Raw genomic sequence first — 21,607 nt, forward strand, 5'->3', positions numbered from 1 at the left:
CTTTTATCCTTTTTGAAAGGGTTTACGTGGGAAGCCAGGCGGGAAAGGAGACAAAGGAGAGTCGGGGAGAGATGTAAGCCCAGAGTTGATTCAATTATTCAGAAGTAACAGAATACATTGTGTAACACAAATACTTTATTTTTCAGCGTTGCCTACTGCAGGATGATTTGCATATCTTAAAGCATGTGTCTCTCTTTTTTTGTTTCTTTTTTGCTGATTCTCATATGCACACATATGCAAAATACTGTAGGGCATTGCAGGATTGCCTGGTCCCATTGGCATTGATGGGGTGCCAGGATTCCCAGGAGAGAAAGGACAGAAGGTAAAGCTGTTAGTAAGCAACTAATGTGACCAAGAATTGAAAAAAGCACTGAACAGAGTCATGCCTTGATAAATATAGTATTTTGCAGGGTGAGGAGGGCATTGGCATTCAAGGTATTCAAGGTCCTCGTGGAGAGCCAGGAGAGAAGGTACACTACTTTTGATTTATTAGAGCCTCCTTAGGGAAGGTTGTTAATATTTGACCAGACTGTTATGGATACTTCAGTATAAAATCCTATTTTTGTTTCAGTGTTTGAACTTTTGTTTTGCAGGGAAACATTGGCCTAATGGGACCAGTTGGCCCTAAGGTAACAAACATTAATAATACATATGAACATAAGTTAGTTGGTTTGAATATTTACGGGAAAAAATGAGGAATAATATCTGCTACTAAATGTGTCCTTTTAGGGCAATCTTGGAGAGCAAGGCATCCAAGGAATCATTGGACTTCGGGTGTGTACTTCATCATTATCTCCAGTTCAAAAGCTGGCAATGAGTCTATGCATATTTTACCCTTGAATGCATATTAATTAATCCTAGTACAGTCTAATGAGAGGGAACCAAATCTATTGAAGTAAGTGTAAGAATCATTGATGGAAGGATTCAAAAAGTCTGTGATTTATTTTTACCTGCAGGGAAAGAAAGGATTCAAAGGAGAGCAGGGGGACAAGGTGAGTTCATCCTACACACGACTGAATATACACACTTTATCATCACTGAACAACACTATCGACAGCACAGAATGAAGGTGTGAGTCAGTGTGTGCTTGCATTTTATCTTTTTAGGGAGAGCAAGGAGAGATGGGACCAGTTGGACCACAAGGACCCACAGTAAGTGAGGATTACACTCAAACAATTAGGAGTAAATTGATGTAACAAATAGAACATATACACGTTTCAGCTACTTGATTTGCCTGCACACTAGACCATGTTAAACACAAAACTAACACAATCATAATTGCTTCCCCTTGAGCTTATTACAATCCACTTTATAACTCACGAAGAAAGCCACAGCAGATTACATTTGTTTATTCTGTATGCTCTCTAAAAACAGAGAGCATACACTATTTAATAAGCATTTCCACTCATTAAGGTTGATGAATGAACAAATAAAGGAGCTATTTTTTCTCAATCATGAGCTAACTTATCAAACCTCATTTTGCAAATGGGCAATTATCTCCTTCATCGGGGATTCTTAATTTGAGGCAACACATTCTTAGGAAGTAACTATCATGTATAAACAAACTGCTGTGATGAGGACCCTCTTCCTTCCTTGTTTTAATACAATTTGCTTTTTTCATGGTTAACTAAAGACAGCAGAGAGTGGTGAGAGTGATAATATTAAAAGAGTGTATTAGAATATATGATAGCTGAAAGTAAATTGAGAAAAAACACCAAAATTGGCTCAAAATGTGATGTGATAGCTGTTGGTGAAGAGGCTTGCAGTCCAATCATAATAGAACTGTTAATACAGAGTTTTACATATTTCTCCTCTTTTTTTATTTTTGCAGGGACTGACGGGGCCGTTGGGATTAAAAGGAGATCAGGGTCTAAGAGGAGTTCCTGGTGATCCTGCCAAGGGTGTAAGCAAAGTGTCACTCATGTATTCTCAGGTAATCAACTCCGTCCTTACTGATCCTCCTTTTTCCTCTACAACAGATTATTGGCCCAACTGGAAAAAAAGGTGCTCGGGTAAGTCATCAAGTCTTCTTTATTAGGGATGAAGTTTGTATGTGTTCAAGTATTGCTGCACAAGCTCAAGCACATCCGCACTTCTTTTAAATTTCAATTTTGTCTTTACAAACAGTTCTTAACTTTCACTGAAAAGTCATATTATCATATTATTTTAGCCTGTACATATTAGTCAAGCCTATTTGTTGTTTCTTTGTATTTATAGCTAAGGTTATTGTTATTATATTTTTTATTTTATTTTTATTGTAGTTCTTATTCTTATTCTTATTCCTATGCCTTGTACAAAGAGAGCACAGTTTACTAAAGTCAAATTCCTTGTGTGTTCAAGCATACTTGGCGAATAAAGCTGATTCTGATTCTGATTCTGATTCTGAAGTAAACAGAGAAAAAGCTGAAGGTTTGATCCCCTGGTTTAACACAAGTGGAAGTCTGGGGAGAAAAAATCAAGACAAGTGATATTTCTTTTATAAGCATAGCCCTGCCCAATTCAAACCATCAACCAAAGACAAAGCAGAACACATATTTCATGGTAAGAAGACGATTGAAAAACAAGCCAGGAATAAACAGTAAAAAGCCACTCACTGAGGTAATTCTTGATCTTGGAAGCAACTGTTCTGAAAACAGCCTCATCTGAAGTCTGTTAACTTCTATCTTGTGATCGAAGAACTTGATATTAAACAGAAAATAGAGTTCATTTCATGGGTGCAAGGTACTTGATTCTGATTGGTCTTTACATACCAATATTTAATAGCAACAGTTTGCTATTTATTTATAGCAGATCGTAGCAATGAGGAACAGATTGTTGCTAGGGATGCAGGTCTGGAGGACTAACTGAAATCATATCAAGGCACAGAATGAAGTCTAGTGCACTTGACATTAGTTTCTTCATTGTAGAAAATCAAAGAAAGAGATGAAAACAACTGGAGAGGTTAAAACCCCATAAACTGTAAGTGACAACCCACTTGAGGGTGGACCAAACTCATAGCTCTGCTTTGCGCCTGGGGTGTGTCCTCCAGCTTCGCTGCTGTTACCTGCAAACGTGTTCAGGACAGGATCTTACTTCACTTTTTACCAGATAATTGTGAATTACATCCAGGACAAGCCTGAGACGAAAGTGAATGTTTTTGCCACAGTGTCAACCCGTGGAATGTGCCAGAACTCCTTTTCACAGATTGATTTGATTTTATGATATGAGCTTTTCACTTTTTCTGTATTTGTATTCACCTCTGAACGTCAAGTCAAGTCAAACTTTATTTGTATAGCACATTTCATACACAAGGCAACACAATGTGCTTCACAATTACAACATGTAACGATTACAGAGACAATCAAGTTCCTACCTGTTTATAGATTTAGGAGCTGTTAGGGGAAGAAAATTTGACTACCTTATTTCAAAGATATAAACAACTGACACAATCTGTGTTATTAACCCTCAGACTGCTGGATCACCATGTTCAATACTGTCACAGCCTAACATGTATGTTTAACTTGTTTGCCTCCATTATCTTAACTAGCCCCAATTTAATGAGTGAGCTGGAGGGAAGTGATTTTCTAAATGTTTTATTCTGCTGAGACTTTGTTAATTAATTGTTCCGGGTATTCTTGCACACTCAGACTCAGTCCTCTGGGTCTGCTTATCAAACACAATTAAGATTTTCTCTCATTAGTTTCTGCAGTGGGATTGAACGCTCCAGTGAATGGGACCTCTTTAATCTCAGTCCACAGGGTGCTATTTGAAGTGAACAGTTTTGTTTTGGAACTGGTGTGACAATTAAGGCTGGTAACCAGAATGGTGCTGATTGGCATTCTGTGAATATGTGTACATGTTTCCTGTCTGTCAGGGGGACATTGGTCCAGTTGGGCCCACAGGACCTCAGGGGATAAAGGGTGAACAAGGAGACAAAGGAGCAAAGGTAAAAATAAATACTAATTTCTATATTTTTACTTGGAATGAATATAACATGTCCGTCAACAGCTGTGAGTGCTAAATAACTGTTTGCAAAAATATTAGTATGGTTTGGTTTGATGTGTACAGGGCAGTCCTGGTTTTGGAATTCCAGGACAGAGAGGAGAAAAGGGAGAAAATGGTGAGAGGGTGAGTCATCTGAAAAAATTAATTCATTTTAAGTGAATTGTTGTCACGATATATACTGAAGTAGACAACAGCTGTTGATTGCTATTATATAAGGTTTTGTCGTTTCATCGTTCACAGGGAAATGTTGGATTATCTGGAAAACCAGGACCAAAAGTAAGTAAAGACTGACTATTTCTGCTGAAAATTATCATAACTATATTTTCACATGTAGTCAAATTACAATATATGTTGTGCAAACGGTCTCTAGTGGTGACAAATGGAATACTAAATTCTATAGGGAATTTTTGTAGCATCGTTCAGCTCTCTGTTTTGGTTTTTCAGCTCAGTCTTTAATGTTAAAGGGTGTATATTTAAGGACACATTTCTGTATTTTGCATGTAAAAAGTAGCCAGTACTTTTTTTCTACTTTATCGTTTGGTTAATTTTCATCACTCTCACTGAGACAGAGCAGGCAGACATCTTCAGCAAGACAAGCTTTAAAAACACAAACTAAATCAGCCAGCAATAAACAACAGACAAAGTTTGCAACTAGCCAGTAAGTATAGTGGAGCACTTTGCACTTAAAGAGGCAGATTTATTAGTAAGCATGGACTTGCATTTGTCACATGACTACAATGAATGCTAATGTTGCGTCTAAATGTGAAAATGCTGTTAACTGATAGTACAGACATGTTTGCATAGTGAGTGCTCCTGCCACAAAGTTGATCAGGAATTACTTTTTTTTAAAATTTGTAAGCTATTTTATTTTGAAGTTACAATTAAAACTGTATTACTATATTTGAACGTGTTGCATTGTATTGATATTCATGTTTTTATCTAATGTTGATAATGTTACTAAACCAGGATTCATGTGTTTGTGTAGGGACATGATGGCTTCAAAGGTGACAAAGGTAGCATTGGATTACCTGGCAATTGTGGAGAAGCAGGATTAAGAGGTAAAGATGTAAGTAAATCCTGAGTTGCTGTTACAGCAGTGATACAAATTGTTTGTCTGGGTATTTTAAGTAAACAATTCTGCGACAAACCTTGTTGTCTGAATAAATACATACATAGAATATGGCAAATGTCTCAACATATCTGACTGTAGGTGTTTTTCGGACCAAAGAGTTCTGGGGACTTTTTGAAGAGGAACTATCCACTAAGGAGGTCCCTGAGAACTGCACCCTATGGGGACTTTTTTTCTGTCTGCATTCACACCACTGTGGTGATGGCTTATATGAACCTTAAAGTGATGTAAGCCAGCCCTGTATGGTGGATCCACACTGAAGTGAACTGGCAGGAAATACTTTCTCAAATTTAAATATGACGCTTTTCAGAGTAAACAAATCGCGTTGTACCTCCTCCGTTGCAAAACATTTTATAAAGTCCGGCCTTCATTGCTGGTCCCTTTGTCAGTGCTTTTCTCCATTTTTAACAATTTTAAGAGCTTTCCTTAATTGTTATTTACTATTGTTTTTGCGAAAGTTATCACTGGGATTTAAAAAAGGCAGTTGATGGTACTCAATCAGCTCAAGTTTTCAACCAACAGTGTACACTAACTTATGAACCCAGCACTGTGCCTTTACGTCACTCAAAGCCCTTCTAACGCTGGGAGAGAACTTAGTCTGAAGCTGGAGCCAAAGGTTCCTCTAAACAAGGTTCTAGGAGTTAAAATAGTTAATAGTTCCTGGTGTAGAATCAATAAAAAAGGGGGAGGGTTCTGCTTGTTTTTAGAACTCTGAAAAGTCAATGCGGTCTAAAAAACACCATATGATATATACAAATAAAAGGATACAGAAAAGTTATAATTGTTTCCCTTTCCCTCAGATGTACTGTACACTGATCATGTTTTCTGAATACTGCTACATATTGACATTAGAAAGTTGTTGACTTTACTGTTTGCTTTGTGTTTAGGGTACACTTGGAGTTAAAGGAGACCTAGGAATGAAGGTACAGTCAGCAACTTCAGTTTGTTGTGTGGGTCAGCCATGTTTCTCAGAAAGGTTTAATAGTGCTACAATGATTTAAATCAATACAGTTATACAAACATTTTTATTCTTTTTTTTTACCTCACAGGGGGAACAAGGACCACCTGGAGAGCCTGGTGACAGAGGGATAAAGGTATTTGTTTATTGTTTTCCACAGTGAGTGATGTATTTGACAGTTAAAAGAAAACAGGATGCAATTGATCATCAGAACACATTAGTTATTCACAGTGGTGGACAGTAACAAAGTAAATTTATTTGAGTACTGTAATTAAGTACATTTTTTGAGTAGGCCTATCTGTTACTTGAGTATTCTTTTTTTGGGGAACTTATTACTTTTACTACATTTCGAAGACAATTATTGTACTTTTGACTCCACTACATTTCTATCAATGCTCTTGTTACTCACTACTATAACTTTGAAGTCAGCTCATGAATTTGTGGAGCAAAAACAGCGCAGATTTCACTCAGATCAGGCAGTTCATGTAGAGTTGGTAATGATGGCTTTAATTCTCCACCTGAGCACCCATGTCCATATCTTGAGCCTGTGTTAGAGGTTTTTGAAATGAAGAATGATACGTATCATTTGAAATGTTCTCCTTGTTTCCCACTCTGCTCAAACATACAAACATTCACTGTCCAACCTGAGAAATCGGCTGAGCTACGAAACATTTGAGATGAACATTTCAAACTAAGTTGTTATTCATTAGATTGAATACTTGAATACTTAAAGAAGTCAGACGTAGCTGTTGCCAAAATTGACACAAACAGAGAGTTTTTTGAAGTAGCTTTCCAAAGCATGATTCTAGAGTTTTTAAAAGAAGAAAAAAAAGTGTGACTAAGTGCATTGAGTCAAATTAGGAGTAATAACTCAGGAGCATAAGTACTTAAATGAAGAGAACAGTACATACTGGCTTTTGTTGTCGCATTGTACAAGCCAGCTGGAACACCCAACCAATCAACTGTCACTTTACATTTCTCTTAACTTGCACCATCACTCTGAAGCTGACGATGAAGGCACCAACATATGCTTTAAGCTCTGTCTAACTCTTTTGCTTATGCTGATCAGGGTCCACTAGGGTTACCCGGGCGCCCAGGGGACCCAGGGGTGAAAGGAGACACAGGGAAATCAGGCCAACTCGTAAGTCCTTCAAATTTCAATAAAAGATGACCCACTTCATGAAAGACAGACGTAAATGTTCTCTGTGGATATTATGTCTCTACTGAGAAAAAAGTCTACTGTTCAGTTTATTCTGGAAAGTTCCTGTGTCCATAAATAACGAGCAATTTAATTTAATCTGCAATGCTCAAAGATAACTTGTGATTTTCTTTGTTTGAAGGGTGCTGATGGAAAGAAAGGGGACAAAGGGGAGCCGGTATGTCTGTATCAGCATCTCTATCTTTCACTAATGTTCATTGTTCCTCTTGTTGAAGTATTGGGATCATTCTTCTGCGTCACTGACACCATGTTCACAACCTGCTATCGTCCCGTGGCTTCATTATTCCTATTTTAATATTTCCAGTGATGATGTTCGTCTCTTTGTGTGTGCCATCCTCCAGTTCACCTTTTGTTTTATCTTTTGTTTTGCTTTCATGGATTGTGTCTAGCAGTGTGACGTGTTAGATTTTAACTGGTGTCCTCCTGTGCTCTTCTTTTGATTGGGCTGCTGTGGTCACAAAGGGAAAACCTGGACCTCCGGGAACACAAGTAAACAAAACCTCTGTTATCATTTCTGACAGCTCCTCATCAGTTCAGCCATGTTTGACAGCAGCATCTTTTGTAATGAAGCTTATAAAGAAGAAAAGAAAAAAAAACACCATTCTCCCATAAGACCTTGCAAAATTAATGGGTTTTCACAGTTAACTGATATGTTATGTCAATTAGGGAGGCAGCTTTTGATTTATTATTTGTCCTTCCAGAGTGTGGGTGACAATAATGGACTAACCAGAGTCATTAAGGTAACTTAAAGAATGATAAAAAAAAGCACATTTTGTTTTCCATTTTCTCCTTGTCATGAGGAAATTCTGATTTCTCTTTTTTACCCTGCTTTTCAGGGTGAGCACGGAGAGCCGGGTCAGCCTGGTTTGAGAGGAGAATCAGGTCTGCCTGGACCAAGGGTGAGGTTATATGAACTGCTTCAAATGTCTTTCATCAAGACTAGCTTTGATGATCCTGTGAAAAAGTGTAACACCTAGCAGAAACAAAAAGTGAAAAAGAAATTTCTCTACAAGATCTGAATTTTTCATGTCATAAGAACAAACTATCCCTGCTTCCAGATTAAAAAAACTTGACCTTTTACAAGTTTTTTTTCTGTTTATATAATATAAATGTGACTATCTTTGAAGTTTTGATTGTTTCTCAAGTAAAATGACAACTTAAGACACTGTCTATTTTGAGTGGCTGTTTTTTGGCTAATCAAGCAATTATCTGTATCCGTCATAAAAATAATTGTCTGTTGAAAACTGTTAGTTGTAATTAGATGAGTTCATCATCATCATCATCATCAATCATCATTCTTTTTTCTGTTTTTTCGCATAAATTTCTCAGTGATTTAACCTCTGTTGAACATTTTTAGTGAATCACAATTTTGAATTTCTTAAATCATCCAATTTTGTATAATTGTCTCCTGTAACAGGGTCCAGAGGGGAAACCTGGACTACCTGGATCATCTCTGGTAAGTGTACAAACCTTGAAACTGCAGTTATTGTGGAACAAACTTTATTGACTGCACTTAAATTTGTTTAATTATGTGTCAAAAAATGACAATTTTTGTATTACAGGGAGGTTCTGGACTTGATGGTGTACCAGGGAAACCAGGAATGAAGGTTGTAATGCAGTTATACTTACATTATTGAAATCTATCCATTTGAACTTTTGAGGGCAGACGCAGTATTAAATCACTCACATGTTTGTTTGTTTTTGGAATATCCGCAGGGTGAACAAGGACAAAGAGGAGAGCCTGGTCAAGTGAGTGCAATAATAATTTTGTACTTCATGCAATTTTACTTTTCATTTGCGGCTTGTTAAAAATGCAGTAAATGTATTCTTTTAAATATGCACATATTGCTTAAATATGTGTGTGAAACCATCAGACACCATATAAGGCAACCTGTAGAATTTGCTTTAGTTAAAGAGAAATCTTTTTGTAGTGTTTATATTAGAGGATGTGTCCTAAGAGAACTGTTTATAATCTATTATGAAAAAGTGATTTAATGACTTCAGTCGAGTTTATTAAAAGGTTCATATCGTTTAATCATTTAAGAGAGTAAAGAGAGTGATACAAGTTTTGAATTATGTGTGTTTTGTGATCAGAGAGGAGAGAAAGGAGACCAGGGCCGGGTCGGGATAGCAGGAATGCCTGGTTTACCAGGAACTCCAGTGAGTACCGCTCTGAAAAACAACACCTGTGCTTAAACATAGCTATCCATTCTCTGTGAATTTCTAATCAGAACTGTGTCTGTGGTGGTTATCTCTTGTGCTCTGCAGGGGAGATCTGGCACTGATGGGAAGAGGGGGCTGACAGGAAAAGATGTGAGGGACACTTTCATACTCTCCTGTACTGTGTGACACCAACGATTATAATATCTGTGCTTATAAAATTGTTATTTCTATGGTGAGTTATTCATATGTAAAATGTATTTTATTTTCACAGGGAGAAAAAGGATGGAAAGGAGATGATGGCAAGAAGGTCGTTATAATGTATTACAACCCATTAATAGTGATAGAGCTATAGTTTGAATACAGTTGGTAACTTTGGTCTTGTTGCAGGGGGACAGAGGAGATGCAGGAGCCAATGTAAGCAGCTTTAAGATAAAGAAAAATAGATATGTTGTTTCTCAATAAAAAGAACTGAGATTGCAAGTTCTAATCACTTCCTTCCTCTTCAGGGTAAAGATGGAAGTAAGGGGGAAGCAGGACCTCCAGGTTTGCCGGGTCGTCAGGTTCTCGTCACTACTGAGGTAAGAATAATCACCTGCATTTTTTAAACAGGGAATAAGATGATATATCTCTTGTTGATGGCAAAAAGAAAAGAATGGTGAACTATTTAAATTAAAATTTTATAATCATTATCACCTTGGATTATTTCAACTTGCTTGCTGCATGCGTCAGAGAAACAATAAGGAAAGTCTTCTGATTTTATTTTATACTCAAATCTCCTCTCAGAGTGCCACCATTGACGAAATCCGACAAGCATTCCCAATCCCGATGGGTCCTCCGGGAGCTCCTGTGAGTTTGATGCTCGATGTGTTGGCTTATATTTATAGCTCATGAATAATAGCACATTATTTCAACTGTTGCATGGCATAATTCATATTTTGCCTGCATGGCGTCTGAGTCATCATACAAAGATGATGACTGTATTGCTTTTGTTGTGGGCTGCAATGAGTTTTGTCCTTATCTGCATACAGACAAGCTCCATGTCATGCATTGTAGATGCATGTTCCAATGTCTTGCTCCTCTGTTTCTGTGTGTTTAGGGTGCACCAGGAATGAAGGTAAGATGGTGACGGGGCTCATAATGAAACACAGTTATAAAAAGAAAATGAATATTAACTCTGTTGCTCATTTGTATTTTTATTTATTTTTTGATGCAGGGTGATAAAGGAGAAGGAGGTCTAAAAGGAGACAAGGTAGTGCTTCGGCATCATCCACCACAAAACTATGTTTATGGAAATTACATTAGTTTCACTGTGCGTGTTTTAATGTTTCTGCAGGGAGATGCTGGAACTCCTGCGCAATCTCTCAACATGAAGGTGAATACAAATGGAGCAATAGCTCTTCAGAGACACATTTCCTCATTTTGCACTTTAAGCAGTTTTTTTCCCTCTCCTTCAGGACATTGAAGTCATGTTTGAAGCCTACGGCATTAGGGTGAGCTCAAAGTCTGACATTGACCATTTCAGAAGTTGATAGAATTTGTGATCGCTTCCAAGTTTGACCTTCTCTTTAAAATCTTTTTCTTTTCCACAGCTGCCTCTGCTGAAGACTTTGATTGACAGGCTGCTGCAGGATGGAATAGAGGAGCTGCTTCTTGTGCTCGGCACGTCCAAGAAAACAAAAGAAGAAAGCCACACCTCCAACGTCATCACTGAGTACACGGTATGTAAACTCAGAGAAGGGAAAGGATGTTGGGTTGTTTGAAATAAGTACACTAGCATTTTTAAAGCATGAATGTGTGAAAGGAATTTTATTCAAGCTTTTGCCAAATGTATTCATTATAAGGCACTTTTACAAAACACCAATGCTCACTGAACAAGGCTTGGCAGTTCTATCTGTGATTTTACATGCACTGTCAAAAAAAACCAGGGCTGGCAAACAATTACATTTTTTTTAATCCCAATGAATCAATGAATTTCACTAATTAATCATAATCACATTTTAATTGCATGGTTAAGATGCAGTTATTTTGCATTTCTTCACCGTTATTAAGCTCATATAAAGAAATACTTCAATTCCAGTGTCTGAAACCATGACTTAGAGGAAGGAGACAGTTTCAAAGTGATTCATCCACAGATATGCTTTGCTGGCTTTTGTGATGCAGTATCCTGCTGACATCATTCTGATTGGCTGCACCTGTATTCTTAGTTTGTAGGTGGTAGCTCAGACTTAAAATACTTAGGTGATGATTCAATTCCATTGACAAAAAGTGCATATCACTTATGACCCGTCAACTGGAGTATTTTAAGTGGTATGTGACATTAAAAAGCACAGTTGGGTTGTTAGTTTCAATCTTGGTAGATGCAGGAGGAAGCAGGAAGACGCAGCAGCAGCTCGACTGTGGTGTGTCAAAAGGGACAAAATAGCACAGGTTTCACATAGCTCCTGTGAGGGTTTTTTTTGCTGGTTGTGAAATTAATACTGCTGCCTCTCTATAATCTACAAAAGCAAATGATACCATTAGCATAAATATTGATTCTTTGTATACTGTTATTTTACTTTCTGAATCCAGTGCTAGGGGGCAGATGCTAGAACAGCCTGAATTTACATTGTGTACTGCAAAGATTCAAGGAGTTTGACTGTTAAAAGCAAAGGGAGATATGTTTTGTTACCAAACACTACTACACTTTTAAAAGAAAGGATCAGCTGATGACAGAAGAGGTAGCTTTAATTGCTCCTTTTTAGAAAGTTACCAATTAACTCTATTGCATCCGTTGGCGTATCCTTTGTCAAAGAACAAAAGCTTTCTGAACCAAAGATAAAGAAAAATGTACGTTTCTTTTTGTGTTTGCTCAACAGGATTCAGTGAAGTTTGAGCGCAGTGGTCAGCCTCCGGAGTCAGACTCTGAGGACCATGAAGTAGACAGACAGCTTTCAAAGTCTCGTTTAGTTGTAAGTAACCGCTAAATCTCCTTCTTTGAAATTTACTTTACGAATCAAATCACTAGATATGTTTTAGATACGAGTACTGTGGTCTGTTGAATATCATGTTCATTAAAGACACTAACACAAGACAAAACAAAAGTCTGATGAAAAGCCCTGAAAAGTCAATATTGATATAACATTGTTCCTATATACAGTATGTGTGATAATATATAGATCAAGCTGCACTGGAGGCAACAGAACAACTTTATTGTTATACCAATAGATTGCAGCTCACATAAAATCCTTCTATTAACATGTTTCTTTATTATCATGGTAGGGTAGGTAATAGAAATATCGTCTTTGTCACTGTCTGGAACTAGCACAAACAGAGCATGGGTCTGAGTCAATGTTGAAAGAACTGTCTCTTAATATTACTGCTAATAATGTACTGCCCTTACTGTGGTGCTTAGTTAATTTTTAAATTAACCTATCTTACTTTTATTCTTCTTTTTCCATTATTTGTTTTTATCAAAACTGCATCCACGTAATACTTTTATATACACTTAAAGATTTTTCTATATATCATGTTGTGTATTTGATGCTTCTTGTTGTAATGTTGGAGCCTCCTGGCATCTAATTTTCCTGCTGGATTAATTGAGTTATTGCTTGTCTTATCTCATTTAAGGGTGTAAAAAACACAGAAAAAAGAACATTAAAAGGTCAGATACAGATAATGAATATGCAATAACCAATATACATTATTGGATTAAATTAAACTCCTCACTTCAATATAGTTCTATATGACCGAAAACTTTGCCTCCATACATTAAGCTCATTTATAGATAAGAACACATTTGACACATGGTTGCATAGTTATTTGTTCTTTCATGCCGATCTGTTTTTTTCAACTTTTAACTTTCTTGGTTTCTATTTGAGTCTCATTAATATATATTGTGAGGTGTTTGTTGATTACCTGAAATGCAACAAACATAAACAAGCTGTTCTCAAAACAAAGTTTATTTTGAGAATTGTTGTTTTTAGTTCTGGAGGTAAAACTGTGCCAAAAATATATAATGATAATAATTATAAAATAGTTATACAAGTTCTTAATAATATCATCTTTTGGTGTCCTTTTCTATGTGATGCGTTTCATGTCTGTTTGTGTTCATTTTTTCACCTAACATTCCCATTATCAACAGCTGTACATTGTCACTGATTAGCTTCACCTCAAGTTGATGCTTCTGGTCCGCAATCTGCATATTTTTCTCACCACCACTAATTCTGTCTTTTGATGTGAAGGACCCTTTGAATGAAACCGCAGAGGGGCCCACTTTATGGACAGACACCACGCTGAATGGTGAGCAGGAGCCTGACAGGGTCCAGAAGAAGTTGAGAGGGAAGGAGAGAGTGGATGGAAACAAACATGGAGCGTCTTCATTAAGAATGAATCAGACTGTAGTCAATTCTACTTTTAATTATACTACGACCCAGGAGGTAAGAACGCTTTACAATCAGGTATGACATATTTAAAAACAGAACTAGGATGAATGACTGGAGAGATGCCAAGAAGAAGTAACATTAAAATGAATTGATTTGAACAGAGATATCACTTTTTGGACATCCTGAGTTTAACAGCCGCTTCTATCTGTTGCACTCTCACTCTGACTCTTTGAGGGTCATAGTAAACGTTATGTCGGTCATGTTTTCAGACAAAATTGACACTACTATGTTTCAGACGCATGTTTTTTTCTTGTTCTGCTCATTAAATAAGTCAAATTTGCATGTCAGACGGTTTCAGGGCTGCCAGAAACAGTGGTGGAGACAGTTTTCCTCACTCAGGAGGACTCTCTGAAGAAGAGCTCAGGACAAAAAAAGAAGAACAGGGAACGTGGGAAGGTAAAGCTGCCTTGGACTTTTTGTTATTGACTGATTTTGACTGATCAAAAACTATTGTTACATCCATTATTTCACCCATAAACATCAAATACTCATGTGATCTTGTTTCTTTAAAAGTTTAATCATGTTTTTTATGATTATCTTTGATAACATAACACATATTGATGAAGGAGCATGCAAGTATTGTATATTTCAGCTCAACCTTCCTGCCTTCCAAAACTAATATTAATATCACCATACACAATTTTTTTGTGTACAAAGATTTGCATTATTTCTTGCTCTACAATTTGACTTTCTGAAAAGTAGGACATCACTACATATAAATGATCTATGTAGTGTATGTGTCATATTAGAGCTTGATGAGGAAATCAAATCAAACATCAGAATGATTCCATCCGTAGTCATCAATAACCTCAAATATAAATGAGATGAAACATGCAAGCCTGTTCGTGTGCTCCTCTAAACCATTTGGTAACTTTAACACTTCATTTTTTCACTGATTTTTGATATTAATAAACTACTTAATCCCACTTAAAAACCTCCCACTTAACTTCAATATCAACTCATGGTTTCATTCCTGATCATCAACGTGTGACGCATGAGAACCTGTGTCTTTTTTCTCTCCGATTGTGCACTTCTTAACCAGGGCAAAGGAAATAAAGGACGACATAAGAGGCAGAGACAACGCCTGGTAAATGTCATTAAAGGGGGTTCAAACTAAAACCTGGAAATTGCACTCCATCTTTGCTCCAACTTAACAAAAACTAACACAGCAAACCCAAACAAACTCTAATTGTCACTAATGTCATTAACATAACTGTAAAATTAAACAGCTAGTTTAACAGAAATAATCATAAAACACTAACATTTTAAGTATAACAAACAGAATTAACTGGTTATTGTTTATACGGTGTGGTTAGTCCAACTAAAAGCATGCATTGTCTTAACGCTCATGAGCTTCTCATCGTAATGATAACAGGTTTGAGACTTCTGATTAACGGGTTGCTTTGTCATCCACTTGGCTTTGTTGTCTTCCAGCCACTGACACAAATGATTAATAAGGATCTGTAACAGTATCCTCCTCTAATTGTTGTCATTTCTCCTTTATCCAAAGACAAGTGAAGAGGACAAGCAAGACAAAGAGGAGGAGGAGGAGTTTTATAATGGTGAAGAATACAGCGATGAACACGAGGTGGGCAGCAGCTGCAGTAATGACTAATTCGTGAGCAGTGGGAAACTTCAATTTAGAGTGATGATTGATGATGCGTTGGGGTTGTTAGTGATTTTGGAGCGTTGTAGCTGTGGGTGTCTTCTTGTTAACAGACCTGTCAAACTCATAATGAGATTGCATGTTTTATTTGATTATTTTTCTTTGCCCACACTAAACTCCAGAGAGAGTTTGATTAATGACACACCCACTACCTGAAATAATTATTAGAAATAGATTAGTTTGTCATCGTAGCCTGCTCAAACTACCCTGCAAATCGTCCCTTGTAGAGTTTGTAGATTGTTAGTGTGTTAAATTATCATCTAATATATATATGCTCCTTTTTTTTTTAATAGGAAGAAGTTCACCTAGATGGTTTGTCTGTGTCTCAGGAGAGGAGAGACAACAGACAGGTAAGTTGGCTTCAAACATCACACTCTACACTGTTCCATCTGACACTGTTTATGTAAAACATGTCTAATGTTTTTGTCCTCTGCAGCCTGAAGTCAATACAGATGAATCCTTCTTTCCAGTTGGTACAAAGGTGAATAATAATGAGTCTCAAACAAAATCTCTTTTATGTCGCATGACTGCACTCTGATGGAAATGGAGGAGAAACAGCTGAGCTCAGTCATGTGCTGTACCTGATAAATAACATATTCATACTGTTTTTTTCTTTGTAGGAGGAACAGTTACCCACATACAGTCCTGCACAGTTTGAAACACTGACAGAAACCTGGAGTCATGCTCTAAAATCCACTTCAGGCGAAGCAACAGATACTACATTTAATGTAAGATGTTTTAAAAACCACCTTAAACATAAGTTTGTCACACTTAACCACAGGAACAAACCCAATAAAAGCGAGACTCTCAGATCCAGAGTTCTAAGTCCTTTTAATCCAAAAACACAAGGTCAGTACACGGGATGGCAATCAGAATAAGCAGATGTATCAAAACAGGAGTCCAAAATACCGAAAGAATTGGTCATACACGAGTAAACTGCTAATAAATGATATCTGGAACGCTGACATTAAGACAAGACAAACTGGTACAGGAGGGAGGTAGCACAGGGGTTAAATCCAGTTTAGAGTAGTGATAACAAGACACCGGTGAGACACATTAGGGCAGTCAAAGACACAGGAACACAAAGGACAGAAGGTAAAGGGATCTGCAACGAGAGACAAAAGGTTAACATCAAAATAAAACAGGAAACACAAGACATGAAACATAAGGAAGGTCAAAACAAATAAACTAACTCCTAGTCATGAAAAGTATTGGATTTGTTGAATTGCATCAAAGTATTTAATACTTGTTTCGGTTGCTTACATTTCTCAATGAATTACATACACAGACACAGAAAATTGTTTACGTGGTCATTCTGGGATGATGAATGATTGTCGTTTAGAATCAGTAACTGTATACCTAAGAGATAAAATGATCCACTAATAGCAGATTACTAAGTTGCAGTTTAAGTTTCTGAATTGTATTATTAATGGTGTTTTAAAAAGGTTTCAATCCACATGTTGTTGACCACAGCCTCGCCTCAGAATTAGACATATTTCTGTCTTGGTCAAAATCTTGGACTAACAGGAATCTTAGTTTTGTTTCAAGACCATCAATGCAGGACAAACAAACTACTTCGACACTGATGAGTGTTATAAGATAAAAGATAAAGACTCATCTACCTCCTCTTTGTAGAGGTCTGATCACCATGAAGATGAAGGTTTAGTTTTTATGGTTAAAAAAATGAGGTTAATAGTAAATAAGGGGACATAGTGTGGCTTTGAAATGGTAAGTTCAGTGTTTATTAATGGAAAAAAAAAAATCTGTCCTTAAAATGAATGCCTACAGCGCTTTTTAAATTATTTTGCAAAACCTATCCTGTATAAAAAAAAAAATGCAGTATAAAACTATTTTCACAGTCTATGATGCAAGGCGTTGTTCCCTTATACAGTCACACAACAACAATATGGGGGCGAGGTTGGGGTGTTAATATTTAAGTTGAACTTTCAGAGTCCTTAGGGTTCACATATCCAACATTTATTGGCCCTGATCCATCAAAGTCTTGGTCTTCTTTTGGTCTTAACACACTGTGGCCTCAGTCTTTCACAGAAGGTCCTGACTGCAACTTTATTTATTTAAAAGAACTTCAGGGCTCAACAGTAGTGACACACAGATATACCTCCCTCTTAGACTTCAGGATCCTAAAAGTCTAGCTGATGTCAGAGACTGTCTCAATGATGTAAACTGCTGGATGGCATGAAACTTTCAAAAATCCCAAATAATACTGTTCAATTTTATAAGCTCCAACCATCCTATCGGCAGCCTTGGTGCCTTATCCGACCATCAGCCAGGAATTTGGGAGTCGTATTTGATAGTAATCTGTAATTTGAATGACACACCGAAAAAGTTGTACAGTCCTGTTACTTCCAGTTACGCACCATCTCCAAAATTAAACCAGCACACTCTCAATCAGACCTTTAAAAAGTCATATCTGCATTGAAAACTAATTAAGTGTTTTAAGAATGACTTTTTCCTGGGTATAATTTTTAACTTTTAAAAATAATACAACAGAGTAACAACAAAAAACGGCTACCAGCAGCAAGCTGAAACCACTGTGTTGATTTGAACATAAGTTCTTCTTGTGACAAGACAACCAACCAATCACAGTTGAAGGTTTTAGGGTAGCCCAATCAGATTTGAAGGGGGCCATGTCACCACTGACAGCCCCTCTGGATCCGCCCCTGTGTAATGAGTCAGATAAGAAATACCTATCAATTAACCACTACTTAAAGCACAAGTGTAGGTTGATTTCCATTCCTTTGAAAATAACCCTTTTTCATCAATAACTATCCCAAACATTAAAAAAAACAGCCTGTCGGGTCTAATTCAAACTTCTTACTTTCGCAGAATATAATTAGGTAACATTAGGATGAGACAATTCAAACATGCAAATGAAGAAGGAATTACATTTTCTGAGTCATGATACTGCAGTTATTCCTGCATGGATGGATAGTTTGATGAGATGTATACTGTTCAAGTCATAGATTAATGTCTCAGTTACCCTCCCCTTCTCTTCCCATAGGTAGCATTGACAACCACAGAGCCACCATCACAACCCATGGAGGACACAGCACAGGTACAGGGCAGCAGCTGGCCTAAACTTTGTTCTTCACTTTGAAGTGTTTGCCACATTCATATCCAATCTGTCCTTTATTGTTATGAGCAGGATGAAGTGTCCCTGCCTACACCTCCCATCACATCAGAAGAACCAGACGAGGTAGAGTTGCGCTTTTAACTCATACTACAGGCTTGTTTCTTTATTTACTGGATGTTTCTAAAGATCTTTGCATGCCTGGGAATGCAACTCTCTGTTATTTACACTTAACATAAGAGGCTTGAAAATGATTGACATGTGCTTGAATCAAATGAATTACTTTCTCCCTATCATGATATAAAGTATTCCATAAATAAATCATGCTTAAAGTGATATGGAATAAGAAGCTTTTATAAGCACCTTTTAGTACCTTTCCTTCTTTCTTTTCTCCTGTGAAAATTTCACCAGTGCAAACATGTTTCCATAAGGCTAATGTGAACACAGTTGGAATTAACATATCAACAATTTTTTTTTACATTCACAAACCAAAGCATGAGACAAGGCAGCATGCTTGTTGTGTCTTCTCTAAAGCTTGTCTGAATGGGAATGAGCTGTTCAAAGAAACTTAAAGTCCGACTCTTGAGGAATGAATTATTCCTAAACTAAATATGCCAGAGAGTTACTTTTAATACTTTCTCTCTCTGTTTTTTTTTTTAAACAGGATCTTTCTTAATTCCCAAGAAACTGTGACTGTAGTGTGTTAAAGCATTCATAAGAAAACACACAACACATGGAGAGTGTGAAAAAAACTTTGAACTGTTTTGCTGGTGAGGAGCCCTGAACCCGACCATGAGGGAGGACTTCTTTCCACAGAGACGATGCCACCAAACCTCTTATGTTAGGGCTTTTTTTAGGCAGAGCTCAATAGATAATCAGGCAGAATTGTCTGCTAAAGTCCAGGTTATTTACAATTTACAAAATGCTCAATGTAAACACCAGTGTAGCCTTAAAGTTGCCCCTTTTTTAGAACTCCTAATTTATTTATTGAGACATGCTATTTCTCTGTTGCAAACAAATATCACAGCTTACTCAAACATGTGTCTACAGTTTTTTCTTTCAAGTTGTCTGAAAATTTATTTATTGAACTATACTATACTGTAATAAAACTTCTGTGTTTCCTAAAACAAAACCTTTGAATCTCAATATTTGTTTTCAGACTGTAGTGGTACTGTAACACATTCGAAGCCATACCAAACGTTCTTTTCACTGGTGAAATTTTCCTCTGTTGTAACATTGCTCTGTATTTGTTTAGCCTCTCTGTGCATGTATCCTTCAGTAAAACAAAACTAATTTACCTTACAAGTCTTTACTGTGTTTTTCTTTCTTATTTTTTTCATAAAATGAGCACCATATATATCACTTTACAGAAAGCTAAATCATCACATTGCTTTAACCCTTCTGTTATGTTTGTGTCTCTGGAACAGCAATAATGTTCCTAGGTCAATTTGACCCAGTGCATATTCATTATCCAGAAGTGTCAGAACCCCAAAAAATCCCAATAAACATTATTTTTAATCTAATTTTTTACTCCATTACTAACGATTTAAATCAAGATTTAGTCCATTGGTGTTTTTAATTCTCAAAGATCATGGTTCAGTGAAGACAACTCACTCGTTTTTCATTAAATTCATGTTAAAACTTTTTTTAATGTACATTGGAAAGCCCTAAATATAAATGCAATAATTTTACATGACATAGAATTTTGTTTATTTTATTTAAATGTTGAACTTTGAATTATTTTATGAAGTGATGTTGATAAATTAACACGACACCTCTTCTGTCACATGCTGCTCAGATTTTTATGCTGCATATAGCTGGTTTGGAAGGCATATATTGCATAAAATTAACTTTAAAAAGGGTCAATTTGACCCACAACATAACAGGAGGGTTAAACTTCTATTAGAACAGAAGCAACAAACTTACTGTGATAACATCTGCTCATGAGATACTGTTTTCCGGGGCTTGACAGGGACCTCACTCCCACATACGGGTTAGGAAGAGTGCCCACTGGCCTGATTCAATGGTAAGTTTTGTGTAAGACAGACTGATAATGAAAATGACAGCTGCATAGTAATATCCATCTCTTTCTATTGTTATGCTGACAATACAATGCTACACATCTCTCAAATAGTACCATAAGCCATTTCAACATCTCAATTTACTGTTACACTGACGGTACACTGTTATATATATTAGCCAATGTAACATCTCAATTCAATGTTATGCTGATGATGATACATTAATATATTGCCATATACATCTCTAATATTATCAATAACCACTATAACATCTTATTTCACTGATTGTTTTTGTTTTTTATTTTTGAAGTTCATTTAATGAAAACAATTTTTCAAAGTAGAACTTTCATACCAACAGGAAGCTAATCATATTTTATTCTACCTGTTAACACACAGGCCAAATATTAACATAATTATTCCAGCGGTGTTTGATCAATTGTTTTTTTTTTTATTATGTTATTGCATGGAAAACAATTTCAACTTTCCAGATCACCTTACTTTTAAGTATATTGCATTTTTTTCCCATATTGTTACATACATTAAATAAAAAATGACATAATAAAATAACCCAAACTCAAAACAACCATAAATCAAATTTAACAACAGAAGAAGAAAGAGAAAAAAACAACAAAAAAAATAATAACAATAAAAAAATAAAATAAAGTAAAAAGTATTTCACTGTTATGCTGATGACATTCGCCATAATAAGCCTATATATCATTTCAATAAACTGTGATACCAGCATGACACTATTATACTTTAGCAACTATAACATCTCAATTCATTGTTATGCTGACGACATATCAATGAAACACACTAACAATACACTGTTATATAAATGAGCTTGTTATATAAATTCACTGATACACTGACAATACACTTCTTAAATACAGTTTAACATCTCAATTCACTGTAACACTGACAAGTCACTGCTGTATACATTCTGTAATATCAC

General features: G+C 36.4%; 1 protein-coding gene across 2 annotated transcripts in view; it reads left to right on the forward strand.

Annotated features, from left to right (window-relative positions):
- col7a1l (collagen type VII alpha 1-like) overlaps positions 1 to 19,933 on the forward strand; it is a 44,983-nt gene extending 25,050 nt beyond the window's left edge. The window contains exons 35-79 of one of the 2 annotated variants that reach the window (XM_034673838.1): positions 20 to 73; positions 251 to 322; positions 411 to 470; positions 594 to 629; positions 730 to 774; positions 957 to 992; positions 1,107 to 1,151; positions 1,832 to 1,903; positions 1,980 to 2,012; positions 3,854 to 3,925; positions 4,048 to 4,107; positions 4,225 to 4,260; positions 4,970 to 5,050; positions 6,001 to 6,036; positions 6,163 to 6,207; positions 7,141 to 7,212; positions 7,412 to 7,447; positions 7,753 to 7,779; positions 7,992 to 8,030; positions 8,127 to 8,189; positions 8,708 to 8,746; positions 8,853 to 8,897; positions 9,007 to 9,039; positions 9,385 to 9,450; positions 9,559 to 9,603; positions 9,725 to 9,760; positions 9,841 to 9,867; positions 9,960 to 10,031; positions 10,237 to 10,299; positions 10,550 to 10,567; positions 10,667 to 10,702; positions 10,787 to 10,825; positions 10,908 to 10,943; positions 11,043 to 11,171; positions 12,309 to 12,401; positions 13,674 to 13,868; positions 14,163 to 14,270; positions 14,917 to 14,961; positions 15,385 to 15,462; positions 15,834 to 15,890; positions 15,977 to 16,021; positions 16,161 to 16,268; positions 18,563 to 18,616; positions 18,707 to 18,757; positions 19,296 to 19,933. In XM_034673838.1, coding sequence (XP_034529729.1) covers positions 20 to 73; positions 251 to 322; positions 411 to 470; positions 594 to 629; positions 730 to 774; positions 957 to 992; positions 1,107 to 1,151; positions 1,832 to 1,903; positions 1,980 to 2,012; positions 3,854 to 3,925; positions 4,048 to 4,107; positions 4,225 to 4,260; positions 4,970 to 5,050; positions 6,001 to 6,036; positions 6,163 to 6,207; positions 7,141 to 7,212; positions 7,412 to 7,447; positions 7,753 to 7,779; positions 7,992 to 8,030; positions 8,127 to 8,189; positions 8,708 to 8,746; positions 8,853 to 8,897; positions 9,007 to 9,039; positions 9,385 to 9,450; positions 9,559 to 9,603; positions 9,725 to 9,760; positions 9,841 to 9,867; positions 9,960 to 10,031; positions 10,237 to 10,299; positions 10,550 to 10,567; positions 10,667 to 10,702; positions 10,787 to 10,825; positions 10,908 to 10,943; positions 11,043 to 11,171; positions 12,309 to 12,401; positions 13,674 to 13,868; positions 14,163 to 14,270; positions 14,917 to 14,961; positions 15,385 to 15,462; positions 15,834 to 15,890; positions 15,977 to 16,021; positions 16,161 to 16,268; positions 18,563 to 18,616; positions 18,707 to 18,757; positions 19,296 to 19,307 — 2,550 coding nt within the window. In that variant the 3' untranslated portion in view covers positions 19,308 to 19,933. Of the gene's footprint in view, positions 1 to 19; positions 74 to 250; positions 323 to 410; positions 471 to 593; positions 630 to 729; positions 775 to 956; positions 993 to 1,106; positions 1,152 to 1,831; positions 1,904 to 1,979; positions 2,013 to 3,853; positions 3,926 to 4,047; positions 4,108 to 4,224; positions 4,261 to 4,969; positions 5,051 to 6,000; positions 6,037 to 6,162; positions 6,208 to 7,140; positions 7,213 to 7,411; positions 7,448 to 7,752; positions 7,780 to 7,991; positions 8,031 to 8,126; positions 8,190 to 8,707; positions 8,747 to 8,852; positions 8,898 to 9,006; positions 9,040 to 9,384; positions 9,451 to 9,558; positions 9,604 to 9,724; positions 9,761 to 9,840; positions 9,868 to 9,959; positions 10,032 to 10,236; positions 10,300 to 10,481; positions 10,568 to 10,666; positions 10,703 to 10,786; positions 10,826 to 10,907; positions 10,944 to 11,042; positions 11,172 to 12,308; positions 12,402 to 13,673; positions 13,869 to 14,162; positions 14,271 to 14,916; positions 14,962 to 15,384; positions 15,463 to 15,833; positions 15,891 to 15,976; positions 16,022 to 16,160; positions 16,269 to 18,562; positions 18,617 to 18,706; positions 18,758 to 19,295 lie in introns of those variants that run through there. The other variant, XR_004629364.1, reaches the window with a different exon arrangement.
- The last annotated feature ends 1,674 nt before the right edge of the window (positions 19,934 to 21,607 follow it).

This window comes from Notolabrus celidotus, chromosome 21 (assembly GCF_009762535.1).
Source record: "Notolabrus celidotus isolate fNotCel1 chromosome 21, fNotCel1.pri, whole genome shotgun sequence".
Taxonomy (NCBI): domain Eukaryota; kingdom Metazoa; phylum Chordata; class Actinopteri; order Labriformes; family Labridae; genus Notolabrus; species Notolabrus celidotus.